We start from the raw sequence: 15334 nt of genomic DNA on the forward strand, positions 1-15334 counted from the left end.
GTTTTAAAGATGTTTTCGAAACACGTAAGTCCATGGCTGTGTTTTTAAGTTAAAGGTTATGTTTATAGAATTTAAATGAAGTCTTCCGCATTCAATGTTTATGGTATGTATACAGTAGCGACCTTAAATTAAGTAGAAAATTTCGGGTCGTTACATAGCGAGTGCTCACAACTTGTTCTTTTCGATGAAAGTTAGGATGTATACCCGATGACATCTATGCATGCACAAATCATAGCAATGGTGAACTTAATTTAGAGGTTAGCAAGTGAATCAAATTGTGCAGCAAAATGTGAAGATGGTGGAGACAACCATAGTATAAAATCTAAGGCCCACCAATGCGGAGCTCGTTACTACGAGCATGTCGATGTTATTTTAAAGTTGGACAAAACATGCACGTCGCACAACTAAGACACAGTCACCCTTTAAAACAAATTATAAAAAAATACCTTCTAATTAACTTGAAAACAAAAAACACCTTAAACATTGCATCGAGTTTGCAAAATAAATAAATGGTATAGAAAAATTCTACCGTGGTAATTGAACTATATGGAAATACAAATAAAAACGTGATGACAATCTTTTCACGATTAGGAGACTCTCTAATCACAACTCTTTCACGTCCTTGTTCATACTTAAAAAATATTTTAGAAAATCCCATGTTAGTGTTCGATATGCATACATTTACAAAGAAAATATTACAAAATTGAGAGATCTATAAATCGTTCAAAACTAGTCAACTAACATGCACATAAATGTACAATTGTCGCAAGAAAAAATTACAGTACAGTGGTTTGTTCTCAATGCACACAGATAGGTAATTTCCACAAGGCCATATCATGGAGAGATGGTATAGTTTCCATAAACAAAATAAGTAATTACTTAAAACATCCTAACATATAGTTGAATGTAATTCTAATGCACATAGGTAAATAATTACTACAATAACATGTTGGTAATTATCTTCTAACTACTCTATCAGGTTAGGAAAGTTAAAATAACCCTCAAACCAGATCTGAACTAATGAGAATATCACCTGAACTAGAATCAAGGTGAACCATGTCGATTGGAGTTGAACTAGATTGTATTGGCTGAATTTACTAAACTATTTACCATTAACCATGGATCGTTGACTGAATTTTTGACCAAATTAGTTTAAATCAAATCGCAAACTGAACCAACTAAATCTTTCTTCTTCCTCGTGCAAATTAACAACTACAAGCAGCCATTCCTCCTCATGGCGGCCTAGCACAATGATACAACTCCGAGACATGACGAAGCACAATGCATTTATTAATTTCACGACGGCTCCAACAAGGGTTAGAGACTCAGAGAAAAAATAGCCCGAAAACTCAAATCCAAGAGGAGGCTTATAGATCCAAATGAGAGGGGAAATAAGAGTTAGGTCGGCAGTTGAGCTCGAGTGATTTTCAACAACTTACTCGAGATTTTGCAAGTTTTATCGGTAGGTTGAAAAACAGATCAAACTCAACCCGTCAATTGACCTAACCAAACCCTTAATTTTTTTTTCTCTCTCTTATTCTCAAGACGTCATAACTTAAAAGATTTCAATTGATACGATAACTATTTCAAAATTTTGTCTAAAAAGAAGAGTTGAAAAGAAAAAGACAATCGTATTTGAATAGATCAAAGTTTGAAATTGTGTGTGTGGGAAGGTATCATGAAATCCTTTGCTTGGAATGTGAAACAAAACAAAACCACGTCCCATGATCATCGCTTCTACTCAATGATTGTTAGCCCATAAACAACATTGACCGTTGACTTCTTGAANTTTTTTTTTTTTTTTTTTTTTTTTTTTTTTTTTTTTTTTTTTTTTTTTTTTTTTTTTTTTACTTGTTTTTAAAACAATATTTCATAAAATATGAACTCAAAAGAAATTGAGAATAATGAAATAAAAAATACATTAATGAAACACCATATCTAGATTTTAATCATCCATTGTAATTTGTAACCATAATAAATGAAGTCGCATTTAAAGGATCTCGAAACCCTTGTTGCATAAATGAGACTTGATTCTTCGTAACACGAAATTGATTGCAAGTTATTTGAATAACAGTCTTATCAAAATCCCAACATATGGATATAATCATTATAGAAAAGTTGATCTTTCACAAGTTATTTAGGATTATAGCTCGTTAATAGTCAGTTTTACCCATGTAATTACATCTAAACGTGACGTACCTATCAATTCTCGAAATAAATTTTATTTATGATCCAACCAAAGGGTATGGTCTCATTGTTCAAGTTCCAAAATCAACACTTAAAAAAACTAGTTATCTACTTACCTTTATATAGAAAGGACTGAATTTCATCGCGTTAAATTACATTCTCAAATTCCTATTTGATTAAGTTTTCAAAATGATAAACTTATTAAATCGACTATGAAAAAACACTTTCACCTATGAAAATCAAATGACAATTTCTTTTTAGATAGAAATTCATAACTGACTCAAGATTAAAATCAAGTCATGTATGATCATGTGAAATATTAATGTTCTCCGTTCAAATGTCTTCACATGAACCATTTGAATCAAAAGCTCTACTTCCGAACATCAATCACATATTCTTCAAAATTACGTTAATAATCTTAAATTTTCGTACAACATTGCTAATTACAAGAGTTCTTTTCCATATGGGTCTCTACCTTTTTTTCAAACAAAACCTTTTCTAATCAACTTTTTTAGCATGTCTATTTTGTAGATTGCATTTAGCTTGTTCCCCTTTTGGATTATACCCACGTTCGTCCTATTCAAAATACGTCAAACCGAGTATTCGCTTTGTTGAAGATTGTTGGAAAGAATCTCATATTGGTTAATTAAGGAGAATATCATAGGTGGTAAGGAAGTAATACTACTTTCAGTGATACGAAACCTTTAGAGAAAATCAAAGTCATGAGAGCCTTAATGTTTAAAGTGGGCAATATTATGTGATTGTAGATGGTCGTTGTTCCTAACACACATCCTCATCTGCCCATTCGTATTTGAGCTCGTTGCTTCCACTTCCGCTCTTTCTTCCAAAATTTTGGATCGTTACACTCTCATTCAACTTAGTGGTTCAATGCATCTTGGAACTCTGTGGTTTTGATATTGGAAATTCTAAAATCATCTTTTTCAATATTTTCCGTTAATCCAAAATTTAATTTTGAAATGTTGAATTAAAGTAGAAAAAAAAAGATAAATATTATATCATCCAATAAACTCATTCATTTTTTGTCAAAATTAAAATACTATAATATAACATATCATAAATTATATAATATGGTAAGATAAGAAATTTTTGTAAAGAAAAAAACACTCCATTCGAATATTTATATTTTGTAGCTACAACATTTGTTTTAAAAGTTCAATAATTGCAAATGTTGAGATCTAGGTAAAACCTTTAAAATGGTAATTAATGTCTTATCTATTGAGTCATAATCAAGTATCGAGTTATAATCAAGTTGTCAACTTTTTTTTATTGTTTATAAATATATTAATAAACACAAATTCAATTTCTAAACATGTGGCTAAATACGTATAGAGAAACATTGAAAACATGAAATATAGCTTTCGTCTTCATTAAAACTCTTGTTATCGAGTGGACGAGAGAAAATAGCAAAAATTAAGACAGTATAAGAGAACAATTCCAGACACATTGGGAAGAGAAGTGTAACAACTCAAGTCCACTGCTAACAAATAACATCTTGTTGTTGCATCGAAACATAGAAATGTTGACTAATCTGACTAACATTGAACTTGGTAAAATGAAATGGTTGAATAATTGAAAAATGAGATTATTCAGGAATACACATTGAATGCTAAGATTACGCATTGAGTTTCTGGTAGTAGATCCATAATCAAAAAAGTGTTTGTGATTGTTCCAGAAGAAATGAAACAAAAGATACGGTAGAGCTAGGACAGTTATTGTATGAGGTCTACCCAATGCTAGATGCAGAGGCGCATAATAGATCGATATGAACATCATGAGCTGTCCCGTAATAAAACCTGTTGTTGCTGATACTTTCTTCTCGGTTCCTTCTTCCATAACCCGAGCTCGGAGAAGGAAGAGATAAGAGGGCCCTATGGAGAATGTGGTCAGAAATCCATAATAGAGTCCGACCACAACGACCGAATTGATTATCTTCATGCATAAGGATACTAGATTACCTAGCTTTCTCTTCTTGATTTCCCCATGTCTATTAGGAAGAGGTTTCCACACGTTTAAAGAATATTTTGTTTTCCTTCCAACCGATGTGGGATCTTACAATCCACCTCCTTTCGGGGCTCAGCATTCTCACTAGCACACCGCCTGAAGTCCACCCCCTTCGAGATTTAGCGTCCTCACTGACACATCACCTAAGTCTCCCCCCTTCAAGGCTCAGAGTCCTCGCTAGCACACCATCCAGTGTTCTCTAATACTATTATCCCAAACACAAGAATACCTCGAAACAAGACAAAATGGTAGGTGAATAATGAAGCAAACAAAGCCCAAGAATTGAAACAAGGTGAGGCCAATTAATGCCGAAAATGCAAAAATAAGAGAAGTTGCATTAAGGCTCTAGTCGGTATCATACAACAATCTTTACTTCCAATTCTAATAAAAAAAAAACACATCAAAGTTCTGATCCTTACCAAATTCTTGATAGATCTCTGTTATAGGCCGAACAGCCAATCATGCCCAATTCTGGGTGACCTGACCTGCACCAAACATTTATAAAGATAAAACATCGTGGAAAAGTACCTGATTTAGTTCGGTTAAAATAGCACATTTGGCCCTTTAACTCTTCCACCTAATTTAATCCTTAAACTAACTTTAAAGTATGTAACTATATCGTCAAGATATAACGAGGGTTCAACGAGGTAGCTACTTGAATTCTAGGTGTATAATAATAAAGGTTGTGTTACAGTAGAATAAAAAAAAAACAGACCTGTTGGTGAGATTCAGAGGCTACCGCATCAAATTCATATTATATATCTATGAAATTTTCAGCAAAGATTAAACCGTTACAAATTTTAAACTTCACGTTAAAGTTCAATGACTAAATTGTACAAACTTAAAACTACAAAAAAACTAAATCATTTAATACTAACATTCATAGACTAAATTGTTTCTTCGTACAATGTACTTTCAACCCTCCATTTGATTTTTCGTGTCGGGTGTAAAAATATGAGAGAGCGAACAATATACCAATGACACGTGGCTCGTAATCATCCTTCTCAAACTTCTAGAGAAGCTTTACGAACCATGGTCTCCTTGTGTATTTGGTGACAACTCTTTTCAACAAGATCAAGCAGTTTCTCCAAGTTCAATGCCCAAGAATTGAGAATTTCGTTGCTGTCCTTCGATGTCTGGAAGCTGACAATGCCCATTGGCCTATCGATCTTCGCCACTAAAGCCTTCGAAACAACCATTTCGGAAAGATGCTTCTCTGCTTCCTGATTAAAAAGAAAATGCACGATATTAACAAAACAGATCAAGGCGATCAAAACTAGAGGAGAATTTAACAATTTGTAGCATATCTACAAACCTGGAGGTTGAGACACAGCAGCTCTGCAAGTCTCTTCAATGTAATCCTCGAGTAATACTTCGACACGACAAGAATATTCTAAATAAAAGAACAAAAAACACGTTGAATCACAATGACAATATGTAAGTAGCCAAATGAAGTAAAGAGATATAGCGAACGGAATATATAATACATGCTCGATTATCCTTTGTTTAAGATCTTCTGCAGCCTTCTCAACCAAAGAACCTCCTAACAAATTCTTCTCATTCTCAAACTCATCCTTATAATCATTCCATAAAGCTGTCCATTGGATGACCTCCATAGTAACTAGCTGTTTCAACAACAATCTATGACAAAATGACGAAAAAGAGTATCAGACTGAGTTTCTATTCACAAGACATGAAATTTAAACAATAACATCCTAGTCAATGGAAATAAGCACCAAAAAAAAGACATGCCTGAAATTTGGGATCTCTGAAAGATTCTTATCTTCCAAGATGGAATTAAGAAGGCTCGACTGCATGGGATCGTGTGGTGACAGAACTAGGTACCAACAGATTTTCCTCAGGACCTACAGTGATAAAATTAGACAAGCACAACAAAAACTGGGGACAATCTAAATTGGGAAGAGCTTTACAGGTATCCAGTGAGCCGAGCTTTCCTTGACAGACGGAATATCATATATCGATTTGTAGCAGCGACAAATTTCAAGGTAATCCTTGTGATGAGAATAATACCTGCAATGATTGATGAACAAACCTGTAAAAAGATTTCATTGCAAAAGAAAAGCAAGTATGCATAACCTTAGTAGTCAATGTCTAAGACATTCCCCTCTACTCCTGCATGTTTTCAAAAATATTCAAGCATTATATTGAGACTTTTTTGTGGTCTTTTTTATATTTTTGTACATTCTTTCATTTTTTTCTCAACTACGGCTCAATTTCTTATCATTCATGCATACTTGGCTTAAATTCAGTCATGAAGAGGGCAAAGCTAAACTACTAATGTATTGATGGAAATGATTGAATGCTTTACATTCAACAGAAAATGCCTCTCATTCCACCTAGTAAAAATCCACCGTCCCTTCTTTGTTCTAGGAAAAAGAATAAACGACATTGTTTGCACAAAATTTCAAATAAATGAAATTGTGGGATAACTCAAAAGTTAATTTTTTGTTTTCAAGGAACATTGAGTTTCATTGTGAAAAATGAAAGAATAAAAAAGGGTATACATAGAGACAACTCAAAAGGAGCCAAACCATTATTTGAACTGTCCATACGAAAAAGAGCTCCAATTTAGAAGAATAAAACCTAATAACAAATATTCTTAGAGAATGACAACCAAAGAGATGGATTAAACCTAGCAAGGAAAAAGAAATCATCTCAAGACCTCTTGGCCCCTACAAGTATCTCACTATAACTCTAACTAAAAGTCTTATAAAACCAATAGAAGAAAAATATGAATTTTATGAGTAATTGAGTGCTTACAGTTTCGAATAAATAATAGTCATCTTAGTCTCTCTTTGAATATAAACTTTGATTGAAGGCTTTCCAACTTATTCTCAGATCAAAGAAACTAAGTCTTCAGAATTTTTGCTTGGGAAGAAATCAATCAGTTACTATTTTTCTTTCCCTTTTTTTTTTATAAAGAACTGGATTTTCATTAAGAAGAATGAAAAAATACCAAAACATTCCAAAAAATAAAACGGTCAACAAAAAAAAGCTCACTAAATGAAGAATCTCCAATCAAGTAAAATGAGTCCATGAGAATAATTACAAAAAGCCTTCGTCTCCGAAGCCCAAAGAGAGACGAAACCTAACAAGAGACCAAACATCTCTAGGGTCCCTTTCGAACCCTCCAAAGGTTTTATTGTTCCTCTCCCCCACAATCTTCCTAACACAGTACAAAACCCCACTTGCCACAAAAAATTTCCCTTCTCACGAAAAGAAAAAAGGAAAAGGAACTTCTAGATCAATTTGTTAGAATTTTGTCAATAGTTGAAAATTATTACATAGCATGTTGTAGTTGGTTAAAACTCATCTCTTTGCAGCTTTTTTAAGAGATTTAACTTTTATTGAGAGAAAATGAAAGAATATAGAGGCATATGAAAAAACGAAATCCACAGAAGGGAGCACTCAAGAGAAAAAGCCCCAAATCTAGTAAAATGAGACCTGGCGAATAATTACAAAAGGAACTTGTCACCAACACCCAAAGAGAAACATTAAATCTCACAAGGGACCATACATCAAACGATTCACTCAATCCCTCTAGAGATTCTATTATTTCTCTCCCCCTAAATACCCCATAAAAAAGCCCACTTCCAACTATAAAAAACTTCATTTCCCCATGAACGACAAATAGAGGAATCTCCAAAATCATATCTCCAAATACTCTAAACAAGAAGTTCAAAACCCAAAGAGCATAATCAACTCCAAAATAAGTTATCCAAATGTTGCCCGGCCCTATGACGAAGGATACAGAAAAAGAACCCAACCAAAGAACCCAACCAAAGACGGCAACTTCTTCAAGAGCCTATCCAATTTATTGATTCTTCCATGAATAACCCACCAAATAAAGAACTCCATTTTTTTTCTAGATTTTCACCTTCCAGAGAATCTATAAAACAGACTCCCCCTAAAAGGGTAAAGGTCCAGAATGATCTATAAAAAAAGCTAGGTCTAAAAAATGAATATGCCTTCTCCCATGTTTAAGCTCAACATCTCCCAATAAAGAAAGGAGAGTCATAACCTCCGTTGTTTTTCTATTGGACTAAATGGACAATGGAACCCAAACGAAAGAGAGGAAGCACTGCCTGAATGCATCAAAAAATAAGCAGCAAAATTATTTTTAATAGAAGATACATGGTAAATCTCATGAGGAAATTTCTGTGAAATGGGCGGGAGTTCAAACCTAACAGAAAAAGAAAGTGTAAAAAGTATCAATACTCTTGTGAGACAGCACATCATCTGACTTAAATTCAAAAGGTAATACAGAGTTGGAAATGATGGATTGTGAAAATAAACGACCTAAGTAATATGCTTGTTTATAACTTCTTTAAGAATAGAAATAAAAATATGAAAATAGAAGAATTTCATAAAGCATTTTAAGCATGAGGTTATGGACATGCTAGAATCTTCAATCCATTAAAAATATTTTTTTTAAAAAAAGGTACATAAGAAAGAAAGAAAGAAAACATCAACAACGACCATAACAAGAAGAAGGGGAAAACAGTAACCGCCTATTTGATCAGAAATTAGCTCATATTAACAAAAATAGAACCATGTAGGTAGTTGACATTTTTATAAACAAATTAGAGCGGTCATTCTTTGTTCACGTATGAACTATTGTGGTCTATTTTTTGAAGGAAAATAACCTTCGTTAAGAATTTATTAGTGAGGGAATCATCCATGTAAGAGTTAAAGGGAATTGCAAAAAGCATAACAAGAATCAAGCCTAAATAACAAAAGTCAAAATAAGAAATTACTAAATTCCAGTTGTGTCCCAATGATTGATGATCAAGGATGAAGGAAAATAGAGAGAACCCTGGAGTTAAAACATTACTCTAAATAAATCCTCAAACCTCTCAAAACTTTGTCCTCAAAATTTCTCTTGTTATCATCAAACCAAATGCCTCAAAACAAGGCATCCACCCTAGATTTGCAAAGCATCTTTCTCTTCCAGGAGTAGGAAGAATAAGTCATCACTTACCAAAATAAAGCAGCTGCCTGACATTTGAAAGTCGAAACCAACAAATAATCTTACTAATTCAAGCCCTCCTCCCTCTACTCTCTTCTAAAATAAAAAATAAGCCCTGTACTTGCAACTTGAAGGTAGCCCTCCTCGAACTACATCTATTGAATTCACATAACCCATTAACCCCAGGAAAATCAGCCAATTTCACTTTTTTATGGAAAGCCAAAGAAGAAGAGGACTTATCCAAAAGAAAATTTTATTAATTTGTTTAAAAGCTTCCCTTTGTATGGCAATAAAAAAATAATAATAATAATAAATAAATAAAACTCCTATTTTAAAATAATAGCCTACAACCAAAAAAATTTAAATAAACCTACACATTAGAATTATTAATTGTTCTGTATTCCAGTATTAGATACCACATTCTAGATCCTCAAACAAGGACTGTATTCCATTATTAGATATCACATTCTAGATCCTCAAACGAGGAAGACATTGTCAATTCAAACATAACTCAATGGATAAGCCATCAATTACCACTCAAACGATTGAGGGTTTCATCCTCCACTCCGCAATTATTGAACAAAAAAATACAAGAAGAAGGATATCTAAAAGGCTCAAGGAGGACAAGGCCCTTGTGTAGGACTAGGACTAAGAAGGAGCCCAAGAGGTCAAGCCTCTGTATATCTACCCAAGGTACGTCTCAATTGAAGCAACAGAGTTCTAAGGTTTGCTCAGGAGTTCTGAAATTGTCTTCATAAATTATGAACAAAATATGTCAAATACGAGAATAGCCAATGGATAAGGTATCAGCTACCATTTCAAATATCGAAGGTTCAATCGATCCCCCACCCACGCAATGGTAGAACTAAAAAAATTTATCAACAAAACTTTACATAGTTGTAGTTGCTTGAAGTTGAAATGTCAATTAGGATGGGACATTGCAAAATAGTGCACTGAACAAACATAAAACAAATTCAAAGAAATACTCTCACAGCAGACTCTCCTGAAATCCACTATGGAAAGTATACCATTCTTTAATTCTAAAAAGCTATTAGAAAAAATTTAAGCGAACCTACACATCAGAATGTAAGTTACCATTTACCTTATCATCAATTCATAGTAAAAGCGCTTCAACTCCATTAACGATGGGATATCAGCTGGAGCCTCCTCAACAATATTATCACCTTCCTTAGGTTTTTTCTTCTCCTTTGTAGGATCAGAATCAAAAACTCTTGGACTAATTTTCCTTGATAGGATCTGAGCACGAACATAATCCTGACGGTCTAAACATAGACGAACCTGTAATTAAGTTTCAACATATAGTCTTGTCAAAAATAAATAAATATTTGTACCAACATTCAAAACAAAGAATTCTAGACACAGATGAGTGCAAGAATAACCTAAAACCAACAAAAAAGGAGCATACTTGTTCAAGAATGAATGCAATTTTCTCAGTTTTAGCCATGGCACCAAAGGTTTCCACCTGTGATCTTACTCATCAGAAACATAAACAACCAAAAATTGGAAGAAAGAAATGAAAACATTCTGGTAGTCATCAAACTATATAACACATACAGCAACTTCTTGCATCAAGTCAGCAGCTTCTGCAATAAGCCCCTGTTCTTCTTTGATCTTTGCTAATTTCTTGATTAACCGGGCTCTCTCAATTTCCACGTATATCTACAAACCAATAAACTGAAATCTAAAATTCTAAACTAGGCACGGCTGAAGGAAGAGTATTGCCTCGTTCAAGAAAATTTTGAAGCTAAAACAACAAATTTACCTTTCCTGCCGACACATTGTTAAGCGTCTTGATAAGCTGTATTTTGGTCTCAATGTCTGGTGTTTCATCAATGTATTGCATTGCTTGTTGAACCATTGCAGTAACAGCCTAAATGAAAAATTAGTAAGCCAGATGTAGGAAGTTCAAATCTCAAAGAATAAAGAGTATCTGACTGGGAGGTCTCTTCGGTGGAATTCAATGCACAACTTAACTAATGCTTAGAACGATGCTTGAACAAAAACAATGGAGATAAACAAGAAACATATGTGCAAAATAGTTCAATCGGAAATGAAAGATGAAGACGATGGAAGCTGCAACACCAGGACCTAAAAGGCAACACATCTCCTCTCACGCGAAATGGTTAAAAGTGGTAAGTAAAAAAGACGCAGTTTCTTTTTTCGCAAACCTGTTTGAGTTGTCCACGGCGTTTGGATAAGAGCACAATCTGGTCATTGAGAGTACTCCATGCTTTCGCTTCAAAGCAGAGCTGTAAAATGTCAGTGGCTGCCTTCTTGGTGCCGGCCACATCTCCGGCGAGCCGCATCTGCTTCTCGACATTGAGCAGTTGCTCTATGGTTGCCTCTAAATTGCGTTCACCCTCCTGAAATTCCACAAGAACCAACATCGAATGCGTATCATAATCGAAAGTCATGGCAACAAGAACACCGAAAGATTCAGATCTGAAATGAATTTACAAGTGCAACTACGAAAAAGTACCATTTCTTGAAGTGGATTTGGAAAATTAACCAATTGATCTTCTAGTTTGAACACTGTTAGAGACGGATTAGAGAGAACCGTGAATTACACAGCGAACCCTCGTCACTGCAAAGTTGAACCCTAATTGAAGGAGAAAGACTGATTTCTTGCGCACGAAGAATTCTTCTTTACGAGTGCACCCTTTGGTTTTACAATTTTGCCCTTATGAGCAGNCGAGTAAATGTTTTTTTTTTTGCATATTTTAAGCTTAGGACTACATAGTTTAATACTTAAATCATCATACGTTACATGTTGTTCTTAAGGGTGTCCACACAAACCGTGCTGAAGGAATAAAGAGCATGTGACGGGCGCGAGTGGGCATGTTGGTGTCGCACGTCCACACGGGTGAAAGCGCATGAGGTTGAGTTTTTCGTTCGTTCGACCTCTATTTGTACGTATATGATTTCAATCTCATTCCTAAGCTAATAAGTCGTTTAATGCCAGTTCCTCACCCTTTTTTGGATAGGACGGGTGGGATGCCACCAGTCATGCGTAGCTTGAATTGTGATGATCGAGATGAGATCAGTATGTTGCTCGACTAGTTGCATAATCGAGATATAGTTACGCTTACCGATTCAATCACAACTGATACGCATTCAATTTCTCTTATTGTAGGTCATACTCGAGAAATTTAGAAGAAATTGGATCAAGTTAGGAGCTGATTTGGCTTAAAAATGGAGTATCAATACATGTAAATAGCTATTCGATTTAGCCCGTTTAATTATTTCTTATGAAATGTTAAAAATTGAGTTATTCCACGTACTATATCATCTCCTTTAAATTAATCATTTATGATTTATCCTTATATTTTGGTTACTTTAACCGATTCTAAAAAATATCCATATTTAATTTTCTTTAGTTTTATAACAATGTTGAACTATATTAATAGGTTAGAATTTTCGCTCTTTATTTTTTATTGATTTTTTTTTTTTTAATAATTATAGATTGATTTGTGTTTATTCGCGAATTTTTAATATATCTTATCTAAGGTTGTATCTGAATAATTATAAATTGTGGATTAATAAAACTTAAAAAAAAAAAAATTACAACCCAACCCAACCCAAACCGCATATGGAACTAATATCATGTATTCACGCTCCTCACCTGTCTTGGGCGATTGTTCCTTTGACAGTTTAACAAGATTTGTCAAGTAGTCTTGGGTTCAGCATCATTCGTCCAGACTTAGACAATACTTTTTCAACTGCTCTTGGGATAGATTTAATGTGTCAACAGGCCTATCTCGAGAAATCTTCATCCCAAGAATTTGCTTCGCTGCACTCAAATCTTTCGTCTTAAATATAGTAGACATCCTTGCCTTCAGATTGTTTATCTCCCTCGTACTGAATCTTGTCATCAATATATCATTAAGTATAATTCTTGAAGAATAACACTGATCTTTTTCACTCTTGTGAAAATCACTCCTGCTCTTGAGATATAATATTTCTCTTCAGTTAGGGTTTGGTATCAGAGTCGAAGTCAAACCCTAAGTCAATCAACGAAACCTTTATAGTCGCGATCATCCATCGTGATAAGTCCAATCGAGTATCACAACAACCACAACTTTTTGCTTTCAACAGCTTCCAAACCATTGTCATTGCTTCCGAATCTCAATCATTCTACTAGACCAAGAACTGTGGTTGGCAAACTGTTCTCGATCATCCAATATCAAGAATACATTATAAGCATCTTCAAATTTCTCACCAAGCTCAAGGTGGCATATTCAAGATGTTCGTATATTCTTTCACAACCTCTCAAGTGATCCAGAGCACCGATCTTGGTGTTATTATCCAACTTCAAAACTTCAGATGTTTATTTAACACATTCTTATTATATTCATCACTCTGATCAGCCAGGATATTCACTTGTTCCAATCAAATTAAATGGAACAAATTACCAATCCTTGAGTAAATCATTTATGCATAAATACATAAATCAAGAAGCAGCTCTTCAAGATTTGAGATACATCAAAGGCGGACTATTTCTGAGTTTTGCATCTTTTTGGGAAATTCAATAATTTCCTAAGAAGTCTAAAAATGCAAAACAATCAAAGGCAGTCTATTTTTTGGTTTGGCATCTTTCTCGGAAATTCAATAATTTCTTGAAAGTCTAAAAAGTAGACCAATGTGTTCGGATCATCAGCAAATACTTGTTTAGAATTAACTTGACGGATATTTTCACTATTGGAAAGACAAAAGTGTTATTGACCTACACTGACCTACACTCTCTTCTCAAAGACAACTTGAGTGTCATTGACCTACACTCGTAAAGACAGCATGGGTGTCATTGACTTATACTCGTAAAGACAACATGGGTGTCATTGACCTACAGTCGTAAAGACAACTTGAGTGTTATTGACCTACACTCGTAAAGACAAGTTGGATGTGATTAACATACACTCTCCAACTTGAGGGGGAGTGTTGAGATATAATATTTGGAGAATATATTATTTATGGAATATATCTTAATATTCTTTCCTGTATGATTTGATTTATAGTATATTTTATTTTATTTACGAGATTTAGTTAGTTATATATTTTCCCTTATTCATAGGTATTAGTTGTTAGCCGGTACCCTAAATGATATGAATATCAATGAGAACATACCTTCAATCCCAATTCTATTTCTCGTTCTTAACACCTACTCATTAAGGAGCCAAACTTCTTGTACCACTGTCTCGGTCCTCCTTGCTTGGAATTACAAACCCTTTCGATTGCTGCATATAATAAGAATAATCTGTTCTTCCTTTCATCCATGTCATACTACACACATGAGTCATGTATTCATAGTTATCATCATGGGTTTCATCTTGCATCATCATATAATCTATAACATGGCTTCACATGGCAAGACATAACATTACATACATAACATTTCATATGATTCTTATCATAGCATAATAGGACATCACATACATACATAATAGGACATCACATACATACATAACATGACATCATACATCATCACATAGCATACATAAGCATAAGCATAACATTATGACGCATATAGGGGCCATGAGACATGCGTCATCATACATCATACAATTCGTCCCACAAGGTTTGTTTCAACCTAGGTAGACAGATGAAATTTTATTAGAAATATTCTAACGAGCTTAACTTACTTAACTCTCAAACAATTTTCGAATTCTAGCTCAAACTAGTTTCAATTGAGCAATTGGAGTTTATATTGGCGTTAAATGCCTCCAACAATGACTAAATCATATCCGAAAGGGTCGAGAATGTAGGAAACGGTACCGAATACCCTATATTGCATCGGAGCCACGCACAGGGATCACGTGCGTGGATGGGAATAGCGTGGATTCGGGTCGTGCGTATGGGTTGGGTTGTGGCCTTGTAATGGGTCGTGTAGGTGGGTTGGATGCTGCAAAATCTCTATGGGTGATGGACAACCCGAAAACAAAATCCAACTCGACTTTGACCTGAGAACTCCTTCTTCGCGCGCTTTGCAAAAATCCTATTGTGATTTCTATCTCTCTAACGCTTTCGACCTTTTCGACAACAGCCCACATGCCTCGGTTGACTAGTGAGTCCAAATTCTTTTATAGATTTAGACGGAGTCGACTTACATAGAAACAACTA

At 34.4% G+C, this 15334-nt stretch overlaps 1 protein-coding gene and 1 long non-coding RNA gene across 2 annotated transcripts; both read right to left on the reverse strand.

The window, feature by feature from the left end:
• Window positions 1-3753: 3753 nt before the first annotated feature.
• On the reverse strand, window positions 3754-4262 carry LOC111777710. Its single transcript, XR_002812413.1, has 2 exons — window positions 4164-4262; window positions 3754-4076 (listed from the first exon to the last, which is right to left on the reverse strand). It is a non-coding gene; the product is annotated as an uncharacterized LOC111777710 (long non-coding RNA).
• Window positions 4263-4945: 683 nt separating this feature from the next.
• LOC111777594 (26S proteasome non-ATPase regulatory subunit 12 homolog A-like) lies at window positions 4946-11849 on the reverse strand. The gene is made up of 11 exons (XM_023657261.1): window positions 11700-11849; window positions 11389-11583; window positions 10983-11090; window positions 10775-10879; window positions 10626-10682; window positions 10302-10498; window positions 6141-6240; window positions 5962-6074; window positions 5697-5850; window positions 5525-5602; window positions 4946-5432 (listed from the first exon to the last, which is right to left on the reverse strand). The coding sequence occupies exons 1-11, from the start codon at window positions 11700-11702 to the stop codon at window positions 5214-5216; spliced, it is 1329 nt and encodes a 442-aa protein (XP_023513029.1). The 5' UTR covers window positions 11703-11849; the 3' UTR covers window positions 4946-5213.
• Between the last annotated feature and the right edge of the window lie 3485 nt (window positions 11850-15334).

Source organism: Cucurbita pepo, chromosome LG16, assembly GCF_002806865.2.
Source record: "Cucurbita pepo subsp. pepo cultivar mu-cu-16 chromosome LG16, ASM280686v2, whole genome shotgun sequence".
NCBI lineage: Eukaryota > Viridiplantae > Streptophyta > Magnoliopsida > Cucurbitales > Cucurbitaceae > Cucurbita > Cucurbita pepo.